Raw genomic sequence first — 24,432 nt, forward strand, 5'->3', positions numbered from 1 at the left:
TTAGGACAAAAAATTTTTTTTGGCCTATTATTATATATAAAAAAATAATTTACCTATTTTTTTTTAAGAATTGCAGATTGTTTACAGTAAAAATTGTTATATTAAAATTTTAAGCCTTTTTATATATATTTTTTAAAGAATTAGGCCTCTTGAAATATAATTCTCATACTAATATTTTTTTTAAAAATATTTGAACCTTTTTTATATGTAAAATTTTTATTAAAAATAAAAAACCTTAGGCCGTCGCACCTCCGCCCCACCCATATGAGCCGGGGTTGAGACCTACGTACCTTCCATTTTTTTTTCTTTTTCAATTTGTCCATTGATAATATAGATATATTTCTGTATTTTGTTAAATAGGACAATATGTTATCTTAGTTAACTCTAGATTAGAGGTTTAAGCTTGGTGAAATGCTAACACTATGGTCAACAACGGTTTAATTATCAACACAAAATGTTGATTTGCTGCTCGATTTATCTGAGTGGCTAAATCGATATAAATGTTTAGACTAAAAAAGATTCAATGCTTATTATGAAAATATAAGATAAGTAGTGGCTAATGAATATACTCTTTACGTTTACACATTTTAAATACCTTTTCAAATTTGTAAACGTAAATTAAAAATAAACAAATAAATTACAGCAAAAATTACAAGAAGTATAATATATTTTCAATACGAAGATATATATCACGTGGCCAACTTTCACAGCCAATAAGTTTATGCCACGTTATAGAGCAGAACATGTAGGACCCAAGTGCACTCTAAGCAACTTCAGTCTAACCAGGGAACAGCTCCGACCAATAATTAATTTTCTAACTCTTTAATTTTAACTTTTAACCATCAAAATTTCTTGTTATCAAGTTCAAATTTTCAAAATTCTCAAGCTATAATCACAAAATAATAATTAAAAAAAAGTACAAAAAATTGCAAAACAAGGCAATTTGAATCGGTTTGAGCAACTATAGATAATATTAAATTTGTTTGAGCAACTAGTTTATATTAAATTATTCATATTCTAGTGCAAATGTAAAATCTTAGATACGACTACCCTATCTATACCCAAAAGAAACGAAGATATTTACAACACTAATATATTAGGTTTGATGAATTTGTTACTTTTGTTATATATTATATTAAGCACATAACAAGATAATTTAAACAAAAACAATAGCTTATTGAATATTGAGTTGTCTCTATCTTGGTACATCCCCCTAGCAATCACATCTCAATACTCTAATGAGTCGCGTCTATCTATATATTAATTATGCTTTCAACTTTTTTTATTAACTAAAACCCTAATGAGGTTACTATTTTGGATTTCTCCACCTAGTAAGAAATCTGCCTATCATACACAAACACATCAATCAAACCCTAATCCTAAAACTCAATGTTGGATTTGCTAGCAATGCCAATAATGTTAATATTACTGTTTCGTATTTAAATTTTCCCTATAAAAGCAGTTCTAAGCTCATAGGCTTTGTCTTATAATCAACCCTGTGTATACAGTAGTTTCTAGGTCCAAACTTTAAAGTTGTCTTTTTTGACCCAGGATTACTGATGAATGAACCACTTTTTGTCACCAATGATGTAACACTCACTGTATTACTGAGAAAAGTGATCAATAATAATGGATAAGTATTTCACAGTAACCTACCTAGTTGAGTTTTTGTGGGTATCAAGTAGAGAGAATTGCATGGTTTGTTGCATAAATCCTGAGTGAGCCCGTGGCTCAATGGCTAAAACACATATTGTTCTTTGATTGGTTTAACCTGATGGGTCCCAAGAGCCGTCTGATGCTATATGTCTCACACACACTTAAAGCCAAAAAAAGAAGATAATAATGATAGTATGATTCAACTCTCAGGTTAATTATAATCTGGACAAGAGAACTTGCAGATTCAGTGGTTGATAACAGGATCTAAAAGCTGATGTATGTATTATTTTGCAAGATCTTGAGTTTGACCAGTGGGAAATTTAAGTATTTGAAGATAATGATTAAAAACACATGACAAGAAGATCTATAAAGAGATTCTGAGCATGAATGAGAACAAACTGAAATGCACTTTATTAGTTAGTTTATTTTGCTTCCCTGGTGTCAAAGATTGTATTAGATACTGGAATGTTAGATATGGGATGAAATTAAGAAAGATAAACAACAATAAAGTCAATAATGCAAAGCTGGTAACCAAGAGTCTCAAATTTCAAGTTACAACATCAATTTTTTACTATTATCATTAGTTTATTACCAAATCTTATGGAGTGGAAGAGCCCACAAAATGATGATCTCCTAAAATGAAGCTGAAAACTTGCCTAAATGTTCAGACTTGTGTTTTAATGCCATATGAGACACAATAAACTAGGAGGAAAGAGGAACCTTCTTATCATATTTCCTGAATTTTTTTTATACTTTAGAAAAGCTGCCCTTTCACACGGATAATGAATCATATATGGTTTCTCTAAAAAGATTTTTTTTTTTTTTTTTTTAAATGCTTAAACCTTTTCTCATTCTGCAACTACATTTGAGAAATATATTATTAATCTAATGAGTTATGTCTAGAGACTTGCCCTTGCCTATTTAAGCACTCACATAATGGTTGACGAAGATGGGCCAGCACTCAACTTCTCTTTCTTTTCGATTCTTCTTCTCCATTCTCTTTGTCTCTCTCCTCTCCACGTTTTCAGTTTCTGTCTAAAGAACACAAACCCAAGAAGAAGTCAGAGGGGAAAAAAAAGAAAGTTTCATTTGTAGTTTCATATCAAAACAAATCAAAATATTTCTTAAATTTGTATTACTGTGATGTGGGCATTGTTCATTTGGGTTACTCTGCTTCTCATAAGTATCACACATTGGGTTTATAGTTGGAGGAACCCTAAATGCAGAGGTAAGCTTCCACCTGGTTCCATGGGTTTCCCGTTACTCGGCGAGACTATCCAATTCTTCAAGCCAAACAAAACTTCAGACATCCCTCCTTTTATCAAAGAAAGAGTTAAGAAGTAAGTGTCTTTCTTCTCTCATTCAAACTCTCATTCAAAGCAATGTGATTAATGCTTATGTGTGTACATAGAGTTTTTTAAAAAGTACTTATGTTGATATGTGCAGGTATGGTCCAATTTTCAAGACCAATCTCGTGGGGAGACCAGTTATTGTATCAACAGATGCTGATTTGAGTTATTTTGTGTTTAACCAAGAGGGTCGTTGTTTCCAGAGTTGGTATCCAGACACTTTTACCCACATCTTTGGGGAGAAGAATGTGGGATCACTACATGGTTTCATGTACAAGTACCTTAAAAACATGGTTTTGACTCTCTTTGGCCATGATGGTCTCAAGAAGATGCTTCCTCAAGTCGAAATGACTGCTAATAAGAGGTTGGAGCTTTGGTCAAATCAGGATTCAGTAGAACTCAAAGATGCAACCGCAAGCGTGAGTTTCATTCAAAAATAAATCCTAAAATGATTTATTCCTTGTTGTGCTAACATGTTGGTATATATCACACATTTTATCAGATGATATTTGATCTCACCGCGAAGAAGTTGATCAGCCATGATCCAGACAAGTCATCAGAGAATCTAAGGGCAAATTTTGTTGCTTTCATTCAGGGATTAATCTCTTTCCCTTTTGACATCCCAGGAACAGCTTATCACAAATGTCTACAGGTACGAATCATCATCATTTGAATACCAATATTCATTCTTTAAGCCTTTCTCATATTTGGTACTAATGCCTGAAACTTGCTTTGCAGGGTAGGGAAAAGGCAATGAAAATGTTGAGGAATATGCTTCAAGAGAGGCGTAAGAAACCGCGGAAGAACCCAAGTGATTTCTTTGATTATGTTATTGAAGAGATTCAGAAAGAGGGGACAATTCTGACAGAAGAGATTGCACTGGATTTGATGTTTGTCTTACTATTTGCTAGCTTTGAAACAACATCTCTGGCTATAACTTTAGCCATCAAGTTTCTCTCAGATGACCCTGCAGTCCTAAAGCGTTTAACGGTTAGTCAGAGGATACAAACATAAGCAAGAAAGTGACATTTTTATGGTTAATTATTATCAAAAAGCTAAACTGTGTTCATCTTCATCAGGAAGAACATGAGACAATTCTGAGAAACCGGGAAGATGCTGACTCTGGACTTACATGGGAAGAATACAAGTCAATGACTTACACATTTCAGGTTGCTTATATCTTTTATGAAAGTATGATAACTTCCTTAGTGTCAAATACAAAATCCAGCTGATACTAAGTCTTAAAATTTTATAAGCAGTTCATAAACGAAACAGCGCGACTAGCAAATATAGTTCCTGCAATCTTCAGAAAGGCGCTGATAGATATAAAATTCAAAGGTATGATTAAATAAAGGGACAATAACATTCTCAATGATTAAGTGTCTCTTTTATCTTATATTATCATTAAGAGTTTGTCAATGATGCAGATTATACAATTCCAGCCGGCTGGGCGGTGATGGTCTGTCCACCAGCTGTACATTTGAATCCAGAAATGTATAAAGATCCTTTAGTCTTTAATCCATCAAGATGGGAGGTGAGTGGTCATACCTCAAATAGTAACTTCTACTCCAAGTAAAGTAAAAATAATATTAACAAAAACTAATCAAACAATACAGGGATCAAAAGTTACTAATGCATCAAAGCACTTCATGGCCTTTGGTGGCGGTATGAGGTTCTGTGTTGGAACCGACTTCACGAAATTGCAGATGGCTGCGTTTCTTCACAGCTTGGTAACAAAATACAGGTGGGAGGAGATTAAAGGAGGGAATATAGTTCGAACTCCAGGATTACAGTTTCCAAATGGTTACCATGTCAAACTCCATAAAAAGAGAGACTAGAGAATGTTTTTTAATTAGTAAAGAATTGGTAGGATGATAATACGTTATACATTTTCTGAGACTGTAATAATTAATCTTGAACACCCTAATAAGTGAAAAGGGGAAGATTTGTCTTAGGTTAAAGGCTGAGAATCATCAGCTATAAAGGTGAATACACAATTTTGTCAGAAACTATTATGTATAGTATTAATTCACAGACATGACATGTACTTTAAACTAAGTTCTGATCAAATCTTATTATGCGAACTTTCTAAATTAGTGTTTCTATGCATCTATATTTAATAATGAATCTAGTCCATAACAGTTTTCTTAAATGATCGATCTAAGATAAACACAAAATCATACCCACTCAAAAAATTCAGTATAAATTAGTTACAATTAAAAAGAAAAGTACAATTAATTTCAGAAAGAGAGTAATAAGAACAGTTGTTTTTTTTTGTAAATTAAGATGTTTTTTTTACTTTTTCATTACAGTAAAAATGATTGAAATATCAACAAGACCATTTGGAAGTAGGATAACAGTCTAGGCGATGACACCATTTGCAATGTTTGTTCCCATTCTCTCCTTTGAACAACATTACTATCCCAATTGTTAAACTGGCGACGACCAAAACAGCGGCAATAAAGAACAACACGTACTGGCACGGGTTATACTTTGATTTGGCACGTGCACCGTACTGAGAAGAGTTGCGGGACTCTTCCCACCCCAACTGAGGCTGGATCAGTAGGATAAACCCAAGGAAAAATCCAGTCAAGAGCCCGCCAATGTGAGCAAAGTTGTCAACCCAAGGAAGCAAACCTATTGCTAAATCGAGTGCGATGATGAACAAGATCGAGAACAAAGCACATAGCTGGAAAATTTCAGAAAATCGTCAAGGCAATGTAATCATGTTATACATTTTCGGTTAATGTTTGTATCTTGGGAATGAACAGGACATACAGTACCTTGCTCTCGTAGATAGTCCAGTTGATGACCAGCTCGGATAACATTGCTCCAATGAGTCCAAGGAGAGCACCCGAGGCACCAACAGAGATGCTATTTTGAAGGAAGAGAGCTGAGAGAATGCTTCCGCCAAATCCCGATATCAAGTAGATGAGCCCAATTCTTACTGCAGAATCGTTTTACAAGACATTTTGAATACATGAATAGAACAGGAGAATGAGAGGATCGCTGGTAAAATGAGCGGTGATAGGAAAGACTTACGGAAGCCAAACTGCTGCTCAAGGCGGATACCGAAGAAGATCACATTAAACATATTAGTAAAAAGGTGAAAGATACCAGCATGGAGCCACATTGCAGTGATGAGCCTCCATTTTTCATTTCCTTGCACAACTTTCCTCCAATCCAGAGCTCCCAATTTCTCCAATCTGAAACCATCATCAGGTTCGAATCATCACATATCAGATATAGCATGGTATCGCAACAATTCCAAAAGTTACAGACCCCAATGCTAATGAAGCTCATAATCTTAAATCCAAATATGTCCTCAGAGATAAAAGTTAGACTTTGGATTCACAGGTTGTTTGACCTAAATCATGTTGTTTCGACAACAAAGTAAAAGATCTCAAGAACAGAGTTTGTTTGAATACAACATGGCATGAACAAACTAATCAAAGCAATCATAGATACCAATGAGGCATCAAATGATCGCAAATTTGAAAAAAAAAAGATGAAACGAAAGATACTATTGAAATACCCCCAAAAGCCTTAACCTGATTTTGTAAGGAAGTAATCAAAATCTTGAAACATTGGAGAAAAAACAGAGACTTTTGGGGGTTTAGGAATTGAAACAGACAACACAAGTTCACAAAAATTGGGATTTCGAGGTTTTTAGAAACTTACGTTGAAGAAGATGGACCCAAGAGAGGGTTCTCTCTGAGTGGCTGAAACGAGAACCTGCCGAGAAACTTTGCCACGCAATCTTCGTTAGCTCCCCTGGTTGTCTTAGGGCAGTCGTTGATGAACATGACCACGATGAAGATGGCGACATTAGCCACGACAATTGTTGGAGTCAGCCACGACGTCCACTGTGTGTCCCCTCTGTGTTTCCTACCTCTCTCCATATCTCTACTCGACATTTTCTCTTCTCTCGTCGTATGAAGAACACAATTGATGTTTCTATAAATAGAAAACACAAAGTTTGAATCAACAGATGAAAGACGAAGAATAGATTAAGACAGGACACATGGAAACAGAGTATCTATTAATCAGAGATTCAAGCAGAAGTTTTTAACCTTCAATTCTCTTCTCGGTGGTGGCAGCTCCTTCAAGATATTTTCCTTAAACTTTCTGATAAAAATCTCAGACCTGAGAGAAAATAAATCAGACGTGAACTCAAATATTAAATATGTTGATTGATTCTGTTATTGGAGTATTACTTTGTTAATAAGTTTGATGTGAGAGAGAAAAGTCTACGGGGAATGTCAATAAGGCATATTAATAAACTTAGTATAATAGATTCTACATATAATGTGCCTGCACTATCCATTCTATTTACGTGACAAAAATAACGGATCACGTCAGATGTTTACAGGATCAACACAAACATTAACCAATCCAAATAAAAGTCCGGTTAACCATACGGGACAATTACGAATGAATCACTACAAGGGTGAAATGTAACCCTCTCAACACAATGGTTTAGGTAGGATTTAGCTTCATAGATTCAGTTTTTAGTTGTATACCTTGTCAACTACACCTGATCATGAAACTTTCTTTCAAGAATTATTCTCAACTAAAAACTAGAAAACTTGGTTAACCAACAAAGTTCCTATATATATATATATATATATCATTATATCTGAATGTAGAAAGCATATAACTGTTGTAAAAATGAACCTTAACCATCTCTGGTGTTATAGGTAGCCTGCAGAATTTACCTGACTAGGTTGCCTGCTTTAGCTGTTTCTCGAACAAGGGCTAGCTTACGCAAAAGACTGCGTAGCTGGAGATACGATTCAACCCCATTGCAGATTCGCATAGGAGCGCTTACGGATTATCCCATCTCCTGCAGAAACTTTAGTGCAAGACGAATGCAAGTTTTCTTTCATAAAAATGGTAATGGAGAGTTTAAGTCAGGTGGGGATCAAAATATTTTAGTGAACTGTCTAGTTTTCAGATGCCCTTTCATATAAGGGTCGTGAATCGCGATAACCTAGGTTGGATCATAAACGTATTGTAGACAATGAAAGGCATCAACAATTTTCCCTTCCTATACATTGAGGATCCTATTTTCTGAAGTTAAGTGGGTAAGGCTAGTCACAGACCTGAAAAGGAAGAAACTTTCGAAGAAGATTCATGATTGATGCGCTTTCAACTGTTAGAAAATCCCACATTGTCGACGTTTTGTCAGATGAAAAACCGATCTCCATTGTACTCCTCATAGCATGGTGTGCTCGAGATGTCATGCTGGTTTTAGGAACCAAAACAGAAAGAGACAAGTGAGACAACAGTGTAATATACAGAGAAGATTAAAACGACGTGAGCTAAGCGACTAACTTTCTATCGAAAATTCAGGATTACTTTCATGTATAGTGACAAATTCATGAAGACCCTGAGAACAAGCAAAGAAGATGGGAGACAGAATCCATTAACCGATAACATATGATATAACTTAATAACTATCAGCAGATGCAAATTCTTCTATGAACAAATCACAGTCACACATTGATCTCAAATGACTTCGATATACCGCATTGAGATACTTCATCACTTTAAAACAATATTTAACATCAAAAACCCAAAACATATCAATCAGACAATCAAATTACAAAATTTCACAATAAGTTCCTAAATTGAATCATATTATCCGTAACAAAATTACCTTAAACACTGAAATATAAAGTGCTGCTACACAGAAATGGAACAATGAAGCTCACCAATAGTCTCCCATATCTACCTCCGACGCAAAAGGTTGAAGTTGAAGTCGAGACGACATTGCTTTGATGGGCCTTAAATATAAGAGACACATCATCATTAATCGTCAAGTTAATATAATCACCTCGTGGCCCATTTATTGTATAGACCCCGCTTCATTTTGTCCGGTTGTTGACTGTTGACTTTAAGGGGACCACATGAAACAATTCAAATAATATTCAATTGAGAGATATTTTTCTGTTAATTTTCCTTAATCATCATCACCTTCATGATCATCATCTCTCTCTCTTCTCTTCGTTCCTCTTTCTTTACACGCTTGAAACCCTAGCAGTTCCAATTTCGTTTTCGCTGATTGAATCTTCTCCTTTTTATGGCGTAACGCTACACGAATTTCAACAATTTAGTTTCTTTTTTTGGTTGAAGAATCAAACGCAAGGAGAGAAACAATGTCAACGGAGACTACTACGGGGAATTCCTCATCGATTCCAGCATCATCAGCATCATCCTCCGACGCTATCGATCCAGCACCGTTGCTTTTAAGCGGCGAGGATAATGAAGGAAGCAACGTAGGAGGAGGAGGAGGTGGGGAACGGAGATCTGTTAGGAGACAAGGGTTGAGAGAAGCCGCGAGGTTTCTAAGTCGTGCTAGTAGCGGACGTGTGATGCGTGAGCCTTCTATGCTTGTGAGGGAAGCCGCGGCGGAGCAGCTTGAGGAGAGGCAGAGCGATTGGGCTTATTCGAAGCCTGTGGTGGTTCTTGATATCGTGTGGAATCTGGCTTTTGTTTCGGTTGCTACGGCTATTTTGGTGATGAGCAGGAATGAACATCCGATTATGCCGCTTAGAGTTTGGCTTTTGGGGTATGCTTTGCAATGCGTGTTGCATATGGTTTGTGTGTGTGTTGAGTATCGGAGGAGGAATAGGAGGAGAACCAATAGGACGACGACGACTCCACGCTCACGTTCTTCTTCTTCCTCTTCATCTTCTTCTTCCTTGGAGGAAGATGCTTTGGGTTCCAGGAGGAATTCAGGTGAGCAGGACTTGTCCCTCGGCCACTTGGATACCGAAAGCAGCAGGTATGTGTTGGATACTTGCATGACCTGTGAGCTTTTTGCTGATGAAAGAAAATATTGGATAATGACTTAAGAGATGGAGTTTTGGTTTTGGATGATCGAATTACTTGCTTATTCTGTTATCTTCTCCAACTTGTAGTGGTTTCTTATCAATACTCTGGTCTGCACCTTTTACACAAAGTGTATCTGATCTATTCCTTGATGCATTGAGTATAAATGCAAACCTATATAGAAAATGTGATGTTACCCATCAATTGTTTTGGTATGTTTTCTTATTTCGCGTACCGTTTTCCAAAGCAGTGTTGCAAAACATCTGGAATCTGCCAATACAATGTTTTCCTTTATATGGTGGATCATTGGATTCTACTGGGTATCTGCTGGTGGCCAAGAGTTGGCACAAGAATCCCCTCGGATTTACTGGTTTGTTATATCCCTCCATCTCTAGTTTTCATAAGTGTTAACCTATTCCACTACTGAATGTCTTGCTTATTTCAGGCTGTCTATTGTCTTTCTTGGTTTCGATGTGTTTTTTGTTGTCTTCTGTGTTGCGTTGGCCTGTGTTATTGGAATTGCTGTTTGCTGTTGCCTGCCATGCATCATTGCAGTTTTGTACGCTGTTGCAGATCAGGTACTTCTCATAACCAATTCCCTCTTGTATCCTAAGTCGCCACATTGTGCTATTTGTTTTAACACAACGCAATAAAAATGCAGGAAGGGGCTTCAAAAGAAGACATTGAGCAGCTCACCAAATTCAAGTTTCGCAAAGTAGGTGATGCTAACAGACACACTGGTGATGAAGCCCAAGGAACTACCGAGGGAATAATGACTGAGTGTGGTACAGATTCACCCATTGAACATACTCTATTGCAAGAGGATGCAGTAAGTATACACTATAACACACCAATCTCTCCTCCACTACTAACATACCCTATATATGCTTGCTTCTTGATTCTTATGATTCCGCATTACAGGAATGTTGCATCTGTCTCTCTGCATATGAAGATGGAACAGAGCTAAGGGAACTACCTTGTGGACACCATTTCCACTGTTCGTGCGTAGACAAATGGCTATACATCAACGCGACTTGCCCACTCTGCAAATACAACATCCTCAAGAGTAGCAACTTGGATCGAGAGGAAGTCTAGAAAAAACAGCTTTACGTGTTCATGACCCACAACATTTGATCAGGAGACTTGGGGTTAAGGTAAAAAACAAGACTGGTTTGTTTTTTAGATATGATGCATTGTTTGTGATATGATAATGATATCTATACAAATTATTATACTTTTGTCTGTATTGTTTTTTGGTTTGGAAACTAATCAGGTCTGTACATCTATCTGTATCTATCCTCTTTCACTTGAAACCAATGTTTTGTAGTTTGTACTACCTCTTTCTCAGTCGACCTCGAATTGTTAGAGATTTTCATCATCTTAGATCTTTAGTTATGTGTCAATGACGATTTTGATTGTTAATTTAAAGTCTTGGAAGTTTGTTCTTTCGTCCTCTTGCTTAAGTATAGGCCTAATGATATCATTTCTAGCTCAAACAAACCATCACTAATGAAAATTGAAATTGGAAATAAATACAATCGGAATTACTTATCAAACCGAATCGGATTAGAACTTTTGTTTTAGTGTGTTAGACAAAATTTGAACAATACAAATCAAATTCGAGTCCAGAACCTGAAGAGAATTTTGGAACAAAACAAATCAAAATTTGAGTACCTGAATTTTATTGAAGTCCCATATACGGTAAAGAAAACCGAGAATGTACCGGTTTATCTGCAGACCCGGTTGTTTTGTCCGGTTTGGTGAAATTAGAGCAGATCCTTTTATCCAGAAACTGTGTGAGACTTGTGAAGAGAAGTAAAGACGCAAGAGTTGTTCTCTTCGTATCGTTCATGGAGACTATTATCAGGTGACTTTCTTTTTTATATCTCCTCATCTATGGCTTTGATACGACCATTTAATTTCTCATTCTCTTATTGCTAAAGCTACAATCTTTCTCAGCCTTTGGCCTCAGACACTATCTTATCTCTAGTGTTGATATATATATGTTAGCCATTTAGAATGCATCCGAGTTTTTTGGTTTCGCTCCCTGATTTATTAGAATGCTTTTGGCCGGAGTAGAGTGGGTTTCTGTTGTGTAAACTGCCACCTGCTGCTAAATTTGCTTGTTAGGTGATGATGCTTTTCATGCCCGCCAGGTGTTCGACGAATTGCCTCATTTTTTATTGGCTTGGCTTGTTTCTTAATATTTTTTGGCGTTCGATAAAGCTGATTCCTTTTAGATAATATCTCATTTGATTTCAGTATTACTAGATTTACGAAATTTTCAGTAGTTTGTCTACTAAATCAACAAAGCTGTTGTCATTTACTTCAACCTTTTCCGTGTATCTGCGAATAGTACATCTTATTGCTTTCTAATGTGGATTCCATGTACTTTTCAGGCTGTTTTGAGAGCAAACGCTGTGATAAATAGGCTTTCTTCCTTGTTAGCAAGCACACACGAGTGACATGGCGGCATCTGCTTCAACCCGATTCCTTGTTCTGCTCAAAGAGTTTTCTGCCTTCAGAAAGATATCTTGGAATTCTGCTGCAACTAATTTCTACCGCCAATCTCGTTTTTTATGCCATGTTGCGAAAGAAGACGGGTCTCTTACTCTTGCAAGCCTTGATTTGGGGAACAAACCTCGTAAATTTGGGAAGAGTAAGGCGATGAAGCTTGAGGGAAGTTTTGTTACTGAAATGGGTCAAGGTAAGCTAAAAGCGGTAAGGAACGATAAAATGAAAGTAGTCAAGGAAAAGAAACCAGCTGAGATTGTGTCGCCTTTGTTTTCTGCAAAATCCTTTGAGGAGCTTGGCCTCCCAGATTCATTGTTAGACAGCTTGGAAAGAGAAGGTTTCTCTGTTCCAACAGATGTCCAATCCGCAGCTGTCCCGGCAATAATCAAAGGTCACGATGCAGTGATTCAGTCTTACACAGGATCTGGCAAAACCTTAGCTTATCTACTTCCTATATTATCCGAAATTGGTCCTCTAGCAGAAAAATCTAGAAGCTCGCACAGTGAAAATGATAAGAGGACAGATATTCAGGCAATGATCGTAGCTCCATCAAGAGAACTCGGTATGCAAATAGTAAGAGAGGTAGAGAAACTGCTCGGACCTGTTCACCGTAGAATGGTTCAGCAGTTGGTTGGAGGTGCGAACCGAATGAGGCAAGAAGAGGCCCTTAAGAAAAATAAACCTGCAATTGTTGTTGGCACTCCCGGGAGAATTGCAGAGATAAGCAAAAGTGGGAAATTGCACACTCATGGTTGTAGATTCTTGGTGCTAGATGAAGTCGATGAGCTTTTATCGTTTAATTTCCGAGAAGATATCCATCGAATACTTGAACATGTAGGAAAGAGATCTGGGGCTGGTCCTAAAGGGGAAGTGGATGAACGTGCTAACCGGCAGACAATTCTAGTCTCTGCAACTGTGCCATTCTCTGTTATCCGAGCAGCTAAGAGCTGGAGTCACGAGCCCGTTCTTGTCCAAGCCAACAAAGTCACGCCTCTTGATACCGTTCAACCATCTGCACCAGTAATAAGCTTTACTCCCACAACTTCTGAGGCTAATGGCCAGATTCAGACTACTATTCAGAGCTTACCTCCAGCTTTAAAACACTATTACTGCATCTCAAAACATCAACACAAAGTCGACACGTTAAGGAGATGCGTTCACGCCCTCGACGCCCAATCGGTTATAGCTTTCATGAATCACTCAAGGCAGCTCAAAGACGTGGTCTACAAACTCGAAGCTCGTGGTATGAATTCAGCGGAGATGCACGGAGATCTCGGGAAGCTAGGGAGATCAACAGTTCTAAAGAAGTTCAAGAACGGGGAAATCAAGGTGCTCGTGACTAACGAGCTCTCTGCTCGGGGTCTTGATGTTGCAGAATGTGATCTGGTGGTGAATCTTGAGCTTCCAACTGATGCGGTTCACTATGCTCATCGAGCTGGGAGAACAGGGAGGCTGGGAAGGAAAGGGACGGTGGTAACAGTGTGTGAGGAATCACAAGTGTTCATAGTGAAGAAGATGGAGAAGCAGCTTGGTTTGCCTTTCTTGTATTGTGAGTTTGTTGATGGAGAGCTTGTTGTCACTGAGGAAGATAAAGCTATTATAAGGTGAAGATCTAAAGATGTAATTTTCAGATACTATTATTACTAATTTAAATTCAGAGTTTTGTCCCTTTTTCATATATATCATAAACATATTTGTACTAGACGAAGAACAACTTAAACCAGTGTTGTTGAATTTGCTCTAGTTTTGACCGACTCTGACTAATACTCTCAAGCGTACGACGCGAAAAAAGATAGTTTCTATGAAACAACAGGTCTCGGAAGCATTTCACCGAACAACTTGTGGGCTATATTAGTGAACCGGTTTGGACCGTATAACTCAGCTAAACCAATTCCGGTATAGGTTTGATTAATCGATAAGTGTTTTGGGTATTCTTTCTTTAGTCTCTAAGCTAAAGCTCGTCACACAGAGAGATTGAAAAAGGCACGATTCAGGTTGAGATGATGAAGTTGATGATACGGAGATTGAGTCCTCAAGCTTCGAAATTTTTTCAGCCTCGTCTCCTCGAGACAGGTACTCTGAGAAATGCTTTATCTCATTGCCCAAATGAGCTACTCTTTTGTTGCGAACGCGGCTTCTCTGGTTTCAGCGATAGAAATCTGTCTTATAGAGAGAGATTGAGAAGTGGGATTGTTGATATTAAGAAAGATGATGCTATTGCTCTGTTCCAAGAAATGATCGGGTCTCGTCCTCTTCCTAGTCTTGTTGATTTCAGTAAATTGTTTAGTGCCGTTGCCAGAACGAAACAGTATGATCTAGTGTTAGATCTCTGCAAGCAAATGGAATCGAAGGGAATTGCGCATAACGACTACACTTTGAGTATTATGATCAATTGCTTCTGTCGCTGTCGTAAACTTGTTATGCTTTTTCTGCTTTGGGGAAGATCATGAAGCTTGGGTATGAGCCTAACACAGTCATCTTTAACACTCTATTCAATGGTTTATGTCTTGAGGGTAGAGTTTCTGAAGCGGTTGAATTAGTTGATCGAATGGTAGGAATGGGACATAAACCCACTCTCATAACGATTAGCACTCTGATCAATGGACTTTGTCTCAAAGTTAAAGTCTCTGAAGCGGTGGTTTTGATTGAACGAATGGTGGAAAGTGGTTTTCAACCCAATGCAGTTACGTATGGACCGGTTTTAAATGTAATGTGCAAGTCAGGTAAAACTGCCCTGGCCTTGGATTTGCTCAGAAAGATGGAAGAAAGAAATATCAAGCTCGATGCAGCCAAATACAATATCCTCATTGATAGTCTTTGCAAAGATGGGAACCTCGACGAAGCACTCAACCTTTTCAATGAAATGGAAATGAAAGGGATCAAACCAGATGGTTTTACCTACACCAATCTCATAGGAGGCTTTTGTAATGCCGGTAGATGGAATGATGGTGCCAAGTTGCTGAGGGATATGATCACAAGGAGAATCACCCCTGACGTTGTCACATTCAGTGTTTTGATTGATAGTTTTGTGAAAGAGGGAAAACTTCTAGAGGCCGAAGAACTGCACAAGGAGATGATCACCAGAGGCATAGCTCTGGATACTATTACATATAATTCCTTGATAGATGGATTTTGCAAGGAGAATCGTCTAGATGGCTAGATGAGGCCAACCAGATGCTGAGTTTGATGGTTAGCAAAGGGTGTGATCCTGATATCGTGACTAATAGTATCCTTATAAAGGGTTATTGTAAGGCTAAGCTGGTCGATGATGGTTTGGAACTCTTCCGCAAAATGTCTATAAGAGGAGTTGTTGCTAATACAATTACTTATAGCACACTTGTCCAAGGGTTTTTTCAATCATGTTCATGAATTTGGGCCTGTCAAAGATACGAAGAACCTAACTAGCTAGGCCTATATCTATCAATAAGTTTATTACTTTTAACTCTCGTATAAATTAAGGAATAATTGACATATAAGTTTCGATTACACATGTAATAACTTCGTTTCTTCTTTTATTGGATAGTTACCAATTTCTGGATATATACACCTACCTTTCTCTCTTCTTTATATTTCCTTTTCTCTCTGCTGTAAAAGCCTTGAGTTGCAAGCAAAAGCTCAAATCCCTAATATAAAAATGTATGCGTCTTTGGTAGGCTTGTCAATAAGAAGAATACACAAGGCTGTCTGCCTAAAACCCTTGAAACGAAAATCGGTTTCCATAAGATCCGATCTCTCTCACGGCATTGGGGATCATGTCATCCACGAATCTGAAACCACAGAATTCGGATCCCAAATCTGAAAATAACCAAGCCCCGTCAGAGGAACTGGGAGACTCGTCAAGTGATAATTGGAAATTTCGATTCCTAGATTTCATGGAAGGAGGTGCTTGCAAAGAATCATATTTGGATTTAATTTATTGCGTTGAAGACGAGGAGCCCAAGTATAAGGAAGCACTAGAGAAATGTATGAACGCTCACTCTGATTACTATGAGCCCATTATCTCACGGATAGAGACTTGTATAGAGACTAGTGAGGAGCAGCTGACAAAGGATATAGAAGCCATCTTCCTTCCGTCAACCATTTTGGATCAAACAAAAGAAGGAGACGCAGAGAGGGAAGAAATATTAGAAGAGAAGTTTCTAGAATTCATGAAAGGAGGTGGTTGCGAAGAACAATGTACGGCTTTGAGGGATTGCTTTTTGGAAGCTGAGAAAAACAAGGAAGATGTCGACATTAAGTGTGCGGGAGTCGAGGCGATGTGGTTCAATTGTATGGATGTGTTCTCACGCCCCTTAACACTGCTGGAGACGACTTTGAAAAGAAGCTCGAAGCCTTTTTCTCTCCTAAGCAAGCTGACTAAGAGGATTTTAGGTATACATACGGAAGCAAGCTGAGAGATGGCTAAGAGGAATTTTAGGTTTTTTATTTATTTATTAAGGTTTTCTTTGTTTGCAAGGAATATCGATATTGGATTTGGGGATCAATTGTTAGCGTTTCCATCTGAAGGAATGAATACTCTTTACCTTTTTTATTTATATATATGATTCGAATAATTTGCTCTAACTAAATGTCATGACTTTGTTGATGCCCACTTTAGAATCCAATTTTTGCTTATAATTCTTAAAATGTTCGAAGAGCTGTATAGCTTTTTCGTTAGGCGCATTATCTATCCGCACTTTGGAATCTTGTAATTTTGTTTATAAAAATTACGGCGGTGTGTGAACTGACAAATTAGGGAAATATAATATCATTAACAAGATTCTTTAGGTTTGTTAAAATGACACCAGTGCAAAATATCAATGACAAGATTTGTGCTAGTATTAAGTGTTGTTGTTACTTACTTACTTATATGATCATGATTCTTTTATAGTATTGGCTTTTATATGATACCCTTTAAGAAATAAGTAGCTCGTTTAAAGTTTGACTGGTTGATGAAAGTCCTTGCCTTAATAGTCAAGCATTCTTTAATTAATACCAGAGGGTGACATTAATCAAGGTTAAAGCATTTTTAATACTATTAAGGCAAGGACTTTCATCAACCAGTCAAACTTTAAACTCGTATTAATTAAAGAATGCTTGACAATCAAGTTTTCGAGTATAATTAAAGAATGCTTGACAATCAAGTATATTCAACTTTCTCTTGATATAAGCTATGATTTAGGTAGTAAATATACCTTTTCTCTGCGCTTTTAGTGTATATTCAACTTTCTCTTGTATATATATATATTTTTTTTTCCTTTTCTCTCTTTCGTAAAAGCCTTGTGTCGTAAGAAAAAGGTCAAAGCCCTTGAATATATAAATATGCCTCTTTGGTTGGCTTGTCAATAAGAAGAATACACATAGCTCGTTGAGTAAAACACTTAAAAGCGAATACGATTTCCATAAGATCCGATCTCTCAGCACGGCGGCATATGGACCATGTCACCCATGGATCTGAAACCCAAAAATTCCGATCCCAAATCTCAAAATTACCAAGGCCCGTTAGAGGAACAGATAGAACGATATCGCATGTTCATGATAGAAGGTGGTTGCAAAGAATCATTTACGGGTAATGAAGATTGCGAGGGGAACACAATTGAGTGTACTGAAAAATGGTTGAAGCTGAAAAAGTGTATGGAGGTTCACATTGATTACTATCAGCCGTATTATGCGGTGTGGAAAAAAGTTGACGAACTCGAGGAGAGGAACGGTGAGCCCGTCTACCCCTCTAAAGAACCAAATGAAAGGGCTAAGCAGGCGTCTGAGTTCGTGAGAGGTCCTTGCAAAGAACCATTAAGGTCTTTTAAACGTCGTGATGCAGAATATACGAGGAACAATAACACTCTCACTTTCCATAGTCACTTTCCATAGTCAACAGGAAGCCCTTGACACCATGTACAAGTGTATGGAGGCTTACTCTGATTACTATGAGGCCTTTCTCGCGGACAGGAAAAACGTGATGAATATTATTTTAAGGAGTTTGACGCCTTCTTGGCTGCGAAGAAACTATAGAGTAGGTATATTAGAAGATCCATTACATTAATACAAATCTCTAAGATATATGTGGACAATATATTTCTCACTTATAATGTTATGGATCGTCCTTCTCTATATAAGCTATGATTTAGGTAGTAAATTTTTATGCTTTTTATTCTTGTTATGGGGATATCAAATTATCAATATAGGTAAATGAATCTATCTCGGACTTTTGGTTGATTCAGATCATGCAGGAAATACATTCTTGATTATCACAATTTTAAAGCACTTATCGTTTTCTAAATTAAAGGAAGAAAAACAATAAAGCTTATAACTTACACACACATGGTATAAAAACTGAGAGAGACAGCATGATGTTACTAGCCCAAAAAAATAAAATAAAGGATGTTACTAGCCTATTTACATTTAAGTCGTCATTGCTCGCGATACTAGCTAGTAGTATACTGTATTAGTTTATAATAAAGTCCCACCACAAACCAAAGCAAATTGAAAATTTTATATATTTCGAGAGGTATGTACAAAAAATAAATAACTTTGCTCATGCAATGATGTTTGGTAGTATGTACTTTCACAGATATACTTTCAGACAGGACAAAAAGCAAAGGGCATGCATAATTACCAAATGTGAATTATAACTAACAGTTAGTTTCACGACAAAAAAAGATAACTGTATATATATTAGAGAAATGGCAAGACAGAAATTTATATAGTCCAACTCCAAACGAGTAAAGACCTAGCAATTCCGGTATTGGATTTATACCGTGTGAAATCGAACCGGTTATTGAACCGGGTTTGATTTTCTTCTCCCAAAATTCGTCTCCATTGATGTTTTACAGAGCAAAAACGAACAAACTCAGCTGAAGATAGACGATGATAAGGAGGTCGATTGCTTTAAAGTTGAAAGCTTTCAGATGGGCTCAGCCTCATCTCTTGGAGACAGGTACTCTTAGAACTGATTTGATCTGTAGCCTTTCTAGCTTCTTGTCTTGCTGCGAACGAGACTTTTCTGGTTTTAGCGATGGGAGAGTCTGTTTCAGAGAGAGATTGAGAAGTGGGATTGTTGATATTAAGAAAGATGACGCTATTGATCTGTTTCAAGAATTGATTAGGTCTCGTCCTCGTCCTAGTCTTGTTGATTTCAGTAGATTGTTTAGTGCCGTTGCCAGAACAAAGCAGTACCATCTTGTGTTAGATCTCTGCAAGCAAATGGAATTGAAGGGAATTGCGCATGACAACTACACTTTGAGTATTATGATCAATTGCTTCTGTCGCTGTCGTAAACTTTGTTATGCTTTTTCTGCTTTGGGGAAGATCATGAAGCTTGGGTATGAGCCTGATACAATTACATTTTCAACTTTGATCAACGGATTCTGTCTCGAGGGTCGAGTTCCTGAAGCTCTAGAGTTAGTTGATCGTATGGTGGAAATGAAACATAGACCCGATCTCATAATGATTAACACTCTGGTCAATGGCCTTTGTCTCAAAGGTAAAGTCTCTGAAGCAGTGGTTTTGATTGATCGAATGGTGGAAAGTGGTTTTCAACCCAATGCAGTTACGTATGGACCGGTTTTAAATGTAATGTGCAAGTCCGGGAAAATTGCCCTGGCCTTAGAGTTGCTCAGAAAGATGGAAGAAAGGAAGATCATGCTCGATGCAGCCAAATACAACATCATCATTGATAGTCTTTGCAAAGACGGGAAGCTCGACGATGCACTCAACCTTTTTAGTGAAATGGAACTGAAAGGGATCAAAGCAAATAATATTACCTACACCACTCTCATAGGAGGCTTTTGTAGTGCTGGTAGATGGGATGATGGTGCCAAGTTGCTCAAGGATATGATCACAAGGAAAATCACCCCTTGTGAAAGAAAGGAAACTTCTAGAGGCTAAAGAATTGTACAATGAAATGATCACAAGAGGTTTATCTCCTGATACTATTACATATAATTCTCTGATAGATGGGTTTTGCAAGGAGAACCGCCTGGATGAGGCCAACCAGATGCTGGATCTGATGGTTAGCAAAGGGTGTGATCCTGATATCGTGACATTTAATATCCTCATAAATGGATATTGTAAGGCCAAACGAGTTGACGATGGTTTGGAACTCTTCCGCAAAATGTCTCTGAGAGGAGTGGTTGCGGATACAATTGCTTACAACACACTTGTCCAAGGGTTTTGTCAGTCGGGAAAACTTAATATTGCCAAAGCACTCTTCCAAGAGATGGTTTCTCGGAGGTGTTCGTCCTAATATTGTGACTTACAAAATTTTGCTGGATGGGTTGTGTGACAATGGAGAACTAGAGAAAGCATTGGAAATATTTGAAAAAATACAGAAGAGTAAGATGGAGCTTGATATAGGTATCTATAACATCATTAGTCACGGGATGTGCAATGCTAGTAAGGTGGATGATGCTTGGGATTTATTCTGTAGCCTCCCCCTCAAAGGAGTGAAGCTTGATGTTAAGGCATACAACATAATGATTGGGGGACAGTGTAAGAAAGGCTCACTGTGTGAAGCAGACATACTGCTCAGAAAAATGAGAGAGGAAAGACATGCTCCAGATGGTTGTACATACAACATACTTATCAGGGCACATCTTGGTGATGGCGATGCAACTACAGCAGCTATACTTATTGAAGAAATGAAGAGTGGTGGGTTCTCTGCAGATGTTTCCACTGTTAAGATGGTTATTTATATGCTGTCTAGTGGTGAATTGGACAAAAGCTTTCTAGATATGCTTTCTGCAACTCATGGTTCATTCCGAAACAAACCATAGTTCAATGAAATGAACCTTCTTGTGTTCCTATGATTTGTTGCTTTTCAGGCATCAACTTGGTCAAATGGGCACGCATGGCGTTTGGTTGTAAGATAGGTATCCTCCATGGTTTCTTATGTCGTTGAATATTATGAGAACATTTAGTATTTATGCTTTTCTTTATGATAATTTGGCTCAATTTAGATTTTGTCCTGAACACATTGAAGCCATTGAACAAGCCTTTCCATTCATCAGAGTCAGAGAAACTGAAAATTCAATAAAATCAACTTTCCATTTTATTCATCAAAGTAAGAGACCAGTTCGATACATGTGGAATATAAAGCACAACTATATCATCATATGTATAATTCTTTCTTTTAGATTTGAGTAATCAGATATGGCAACTCCAAAAAAAAAGGAAGTAAATTCAAAGCTTCTTCTGGTAACCCCATGGATTGTTGTTTGCCCAATTCCACTGATCTCTGCACATCTCATCCACTCCATATTTTGCCCTTTAAACCAAATCAAATTGTTTAATAACATTATTTATCTCCTAAACCAAATCATGTTAATGGTGAAAGAGTTAACTTACTTCCAGCCAAGTTCTTTCTCAGCCTTCTCTGTTGAAGCATAAACTGCTGTTGCATCTCCTGACCTTCTCGGACAAAGCTTGATCGGGATTTTCTGCAAATGTTGTTTTTGTTTCACCATTTTAAAAAACCATTACAAACTATTTACCCTTCTGAATTCATTTTCTGTAATTACCTTGCCGGAAGCTTTTTCAAAAGCTGCAACCATTTCTAACACAGACGTTCCTTGACCAGTGCCTAGATTGTAAGCAGTACAACCTGATATTACAATAACTCAGGTCTGAGAAGAATCCATCAAATCAAACTAAACTCTTTTTAACAGTTTAAATGTCTGAGAGAATTACCAATCTTTGGATCAGCAAATAGCTTCCTGAGCGCAGCGATATGGCCATCCGCTAAATCCATCACATGGATGTAGTCTCTTACCGCACTACCATCCTTGGTGGGATAGTCATGTCCATAGACATTGAGTTCCGGTAAACGTCCAACGGCCACTTGTTGGATGTAAGGCATGAGATTATTGGGGATGCCTTTTGGATCCTCACCAATACTGCCACTCTCATGTGCTCCTACAGGATTGAAGTACCTCAGCAGAACAATTCTCCATTCCGGTTCTGCCCTTTGAATATCTCTAGCTATTTCTTCAAGAAAGAGCTGCACAAAGGAAAGGTTGGTAAACCCACCATGACTTTCAACAATTGAGCATTGTTATATTTGTTAGGCTTAAGAAAGGCTTCTTGGCTCAGGCAAGATTTGGAAAAAATTCAAGGTATCAGTCACAATAGAGCCAACTTTCACGATTATAATCTACAGCAAAGAGTTTTTAATATTTGAGGGACTTGGATGAAGGAAGAAAATCAAGAGAGACATTATCGGTCCAAAGAACTCGAAATTCAGATGTGCCAAGAGTAAAGTTTACCTTAGTACGACCATAAGGATTCATAGCCTTTAATTCAAAGTCTTCCATGCATGGAATCGTTTCAGGTTGTCCATAAACAGTTGCAGATGATGAAAACACCATCTGTATATTCCAACAACACATCAATTTGTATCCCCACCAATGTAAAACCGAATAAGGAAAAAAAAGTAACATTTCTAAAGTTTAAGAATCATATCTAACCGTTTTGCAGTTGTACTTTGCCATGGTCTCATACAGATTGATTGTTCCAACCAAGTTATTGTCAAAGTAGCGGCGAGGGTTTCCAACACTCTCACCCACAGCTTTAAGACCCGCAAAATGAATCACAGCATCAAATCTGTTACCACACAAGAAAACGAAATCAAGCCAAGGTTCAGAGATCCAGAGAAGCTATGAACTCTACAATTCACCTGATATTATTTGCAAACTTAAAAGGTAAGAATCTATAACATACCTCTGCTTGGAGAAGAGTTTCTCAATGTCCCCTTTGTTTCTTAGATCACCCTGCAATCAATCAACATCAAATCTTACATATTATCTCCTTACAAATTCGATCCCAAAGATAAGATTGTAAAAGAAAGTCTATATAGGTTATAGGCTAACGTTTTCAAGTTTTATTGTGATCCTTGTTTTTCATACGAATTTGGAAAAGAGAATAAAATTCTCTGTTTCAAAAGTTAGCTTATTAACCAAAGCCAACTTACACCGAGCCTCATCAAGTTAAACATGAAAGCAAATAGAATTACAATTTCACTACACCAAAATCAAAACTTTTCCAGAGATCAACCATTAAAACAATTCAAACCCAGTAAAATTTATGTTTGAAAGATCGTTTTAACAAGAATTTAATCAAGAAACCAATTCTCATCTTCAAGAGAGCCAAACATACAGAACAAACCAATTCAAACACGAATACAATCACAGAGCAATAATTTCACCTCACAAGCAAGACTAGACAAAAAAGAACCAAGTACGTAATTACCAGATTGAAGTCGAGCTTCTTGGAGAGATCAGGACCAACAAGCTCCCTAACTCTATCGACAGCTTCAATAACAGAGTTATCAAGATTATCGATGATCGAAACCTTAAAACCATCTTTCAGAAGTTGAACAACAGTATGCGTGCCGATAAATCCAGCACCACCAGTAACAAGAATGTTCTGCTCCACAGAAGAACCCATTTCAAAGAAGAAGAAAGATTTATCAAGAGAACCCACTTCGAAAACTCGATTCTTTTAAACTAAATCACCACCAACAGAAGAAATGAAGAAGATTGATAGAAAGAAGAAGAGTTGGGTCCTTATTTATTGATATATTTGTAGCTTTGTTTACAAGTTGATAAGAAGGCACGCAAAGCGAAAAATAGAAAAAAAGAGTGGGCTCTATGATGTTTTTGTTGGTTTCTATAAAAAGGGCAGTGATGATCATGACAACGATGATGATGATCCGTGTATAAGTGTATGATAGCTTTGATTCATCGATTTTCAGTTACGCATTGATGGTGATCTTTTCTCGGTGGATTTTAATTAATTAAAATGGAAATAATTTTTTTTTGTTGCAATGACATTTTTAACCTATTTTTGTAAATATGATTATGAAAACAGGGAGGTATATTAGTAATTTAGGATCATTTTCTATGGGTTTAGATAATCTTACTGTCCTTCTTCGTTAAGCCTAATGTCTAATTACTGATTGATAACACGCTAATAATTGGATAGTAACGTTGTCCAATCAGCTTTTTTCTGTTTAAAGTTGTCCAATCAATATTTATGTTTATCTATACATAGGAGTGTGACAGAGACATCAGAGATCTACCGATAACGTTATATGATCAAA

The 24,432-nt window shown here is 37.3% G+C and overlaps 5 protein-coding genes and 2 pseudogenes across 10 annotated transcripts; 5 read left to right on the top strand and 2 right to left on the bottom strand.

Moving 5' to 3' along the window:
• The first annotated feature begins 2,510 nt into the window (after positions 1–2,510).
• On the top strand, positions 2,511–5,041 carry LOC9326027 (cytochrome P450 87A3). The gene is made up of 8 exons (XM_021013855.1): positions 2,511–2,996; positions 3,103–3,424; positions 3,508–3,657; positions 3,744–3,995; positions 4,085–4,174; positions 4,265–4,343; positions 4,433–4,539; positions 4,622–5,041. Exons 1-8 carry the CDS (start codon positions 2,800–2,802, stop codon positions 4,841–4,843), a joined length of 1,419 nt encoding a protein of 472 aa, XP_020869514.1. The 5' UTR covers positions 2,511–2,799; the 3' UTR covers positions 4,844–5,041.
• Positions 5,042–5,166: 125 nt separating this feature from the next.
• LOC9326028 (RHOMBOID-like protein 6, mitochondrial) lies at positions 5,167–8,781 on the bottom strand. Of its 5 annotated transcripts, none has more exons than XM_021013865.1 (8): positions 8,668–8,781; positions 8,111–8,252; positions 7,724–7,851; positions 7,079–7,151; positions 6,687–6,962; positions 6,048–6,211; positions 5,789–5,952; positions 5,167–5,694 (listed from the first exon to the last, which is right to left on the bottom strand). In XM_021013865.1, exons 5-8 carry the CDS (start codon positions 6,920–6,922, stop codon positions 5,335–5,337), a joined length of 924 nt encoding a protein of 307 aa, XP_020869524.1. In that variant the 5' UTR covers positions 6,923–6,962; positions 7,079–7,151; positions 7,724–7,851; positions 8,111–8,252; positions 8,668–8,781; the 3' UTR covers positions 5,167–5,334. The 5 variants fall into 5 exon arrangements, with proteins under 5 accessions (XP_020869524.1, XP_020869523.1, XP_020869522.1 ...); XM_021013864.1 differs by having other exon boundaries at positions 7,724–7,860; XM_021013863.1 differs by adding an exon at positions 8,343–8,397 and having other exon boundaries at positions 7,724–8,252.
• A 165-nt stretch (positions 8,782–8,946) lies between these two features.
• On the top strand, positions 8,947–11,264 carry LOC9328774 (E3 ubiquitin-protein ligase At1g12760). Its single transcript, XM_021013859.1, has 5 exons — positions 8,947–9,795; positions 10,093–10,212; positions 10,288–10,420; positions 10,504–10,671; positions 10,764–11,264. Exons 1-5 carry the CDS (start codon positions 9,167–9,169, stop codon positions 10,935–10,937), a joined length of 1,224 nt encoding a protein of 407 aa, XP_020869518.1. The 5' UTR covers positions 8,947–9,166; the 3' UTR covers positions 10,938–11,264.
• Positions 11,265–11,454: 190 nt separating this feature from the next.
• Positions 11,455–14,099, top strand: LOC9326029 (DEAD-box ATP-dependent RNA helicase 47, mitochondrial). 2 transcript variants are annotated; one of them, XM_021013854.1, is made up of 2 exons: positions 11,455–11,998; positions 12,242–14,099. In XM_021013854.1, exon 2 carries the CDS (start codon positions 12,309–12,311, stop codon positions 13,962–13,964), a length of 1,656 nt encoding a protein of 551 aa, XP_020869513.1. In that variant the 5' UTR covers positions 11,455–11,998; positions 12,242–12,308; the 3' UTR covers positions 13,965–14,099. The 2 variants fall into 2 exon arrangements, with proteins under 2 accessions (XP_020869513.1, XP_020869512.1); XM_021013853.1 differs by having other exon boundaries at positions 11,513–11,709.
• A 70-nt stretch (positions 14,100–14,169) lies between these two features.
• LOC110225099 lies at positions 14,170–15,894 on the top strand (annotated as a pseudogene).
• A 3,285-nt stretch (positions 15,895–19,179) lies between these two features.
• LOC110225098 lies at positions 19,180–21,291 on the top strand (annotated as a pseudogene).
• A 70-nt stretch (positions 21,292–21,361) lies between these two features.
• LOC9326032 (bifunctional UDP-glucose 4-epimerase and UDP-xylose 4-epimerase 1) lies at positions 21,362–24,018 on the bottom strand. Its single transcript, XM_021013860.1, has 8 exons — positions 23,580–24,018; positions 23,052–23,101; positions 22,799–22,934; positions 22,598–22,699; positions 22,023–22,332; positions 21,854–21,936; positions 21,681–21,772; positions 21,362–21,600 (listed from the first exon to the last, which is right to left on the bottom strand). Exons 1-8 carry the CDS (start codon positions 23,775–23,777, stop codon positions 21,516–21,518), a joined length of 1,056 nt encoding a protein of 351 aa, XP_020869519.1. The 5' UTR covers positions 23,778–24,018; the 3' UTR covers positions 21,362–21,515.
• Between the last annotated feature and the right edge of the window lie 414 nt (positions 24,019–24,432).

Source organism: Arabidopsis lyrata (genome assembly GCF_000004255.2).
Source record: "Arabidopsis lyrata subsp. lyrata unplaced genomic scaffold ARALYscaffold_1, whole genome shotgun sequence".
NCBI classification, from domain to species: Eukaryota; Viridiplantae; Streptophyta; class Magnoliopsida; order Brassicales; family Brassicaceae; genus Arabidopsis; species Arabidopsis lyrata.

Excerpts from the sequence above, each read along its gene's own strand:
- LOC9326027 (XM_021013855.1), top strand. The coding sequence starts at position 2,800 with ATGTGGGCATTGTTCATTTGGGTTACTCTGCTTCTCATAAGTATCACA. Across the intron at positions 3,658-3,743 it reads CTTATCACAAATGTCTACAG|GGTAGGGAAAAGGCAATGAA; the intron begins GTACGAATCATC and ends CTTGCTTTGCAG. Across the intron at positions 4,344-4,432 it reads GATAGATATAAAATTCAAAG|ATTATACAATTCCAGCCGGC; the intron begins GTATGATTAAAT and ends TCAATGATGCAG.
- LOC9326029 (XM_021013854.1), top strand. The coding sequence starts at position 12,309 with ATGGCGGCATCTGCTTCAACCCGATTCCTTGTTCTGCTCAAAGAGTTT.
- LOC9328774 (XM_021013859.1), top strand. The coding sequence starts at position 9,167 with ATGTCAACGGAGACTACTACGGGGAATTCCTCATCGATTCCAGCATCA. Across the intron at positions 10,213-10,287 it reads GAATCCCCTCGGATTTACTG|GCTGTCTATTGTCTTTCTTG; the intron begins GTTTGTTATATC and ends TGCTTATTTCAG. Across the intron at positions 10,672-10,763 it reads CTCTATTGCAAGAGGATGCA|GAATGTTGCATCTGTCTCTC; the intron begins GTAAGTATACAC and ends TCCGCATTACAG.
- LOC9326028 (XM_021013865.1), bottom strand. The coding sequence starts at position 6,922 with ATGTCGAGTAGAGATATGGAGAGAGGTAGGAAACACAGAGGGGACACA. Across the intron at positions 6,212-6,686 it reads TTGGGTCCATCTTCTTCAAC|ATTGGAGAAATTGGGAGCTC; the intron begins GTAAGTTTCTAA and ends TGATGGTTTCAG. Across the intron at positions 5,695-5,788 it reads GGACTATCTACGAGAGCAAG|CTATGTGCTTTGTTCTCGAT; the intron begins GTACTGTATGTC and ends GAAATTTTCCAG.
- LOC9326032 (XM_021013860.1), bottom strand. The coding sequence starts at position 23,777 with ATGGGTTCTTCTGTGGAGCAGAACATTCTTGTTACTGGTGGTGCTGGA. Across the intron at positions 22,935-23,051 it reads AAACTCTTCTCCAAGCAGAG|ATTTGATGCTGTGATTCATT; the intron begins GTATGTTATAGA and ends GTGTGGTAACAG. Across the intron at positions 21,601-21,680 it reads GAGAAAGAACTTGGCTGGAA|GGCAAAATATGGAGTGGATG; the intron begins GTAAGTTAACTC and ends TTTGGTTTAAAG.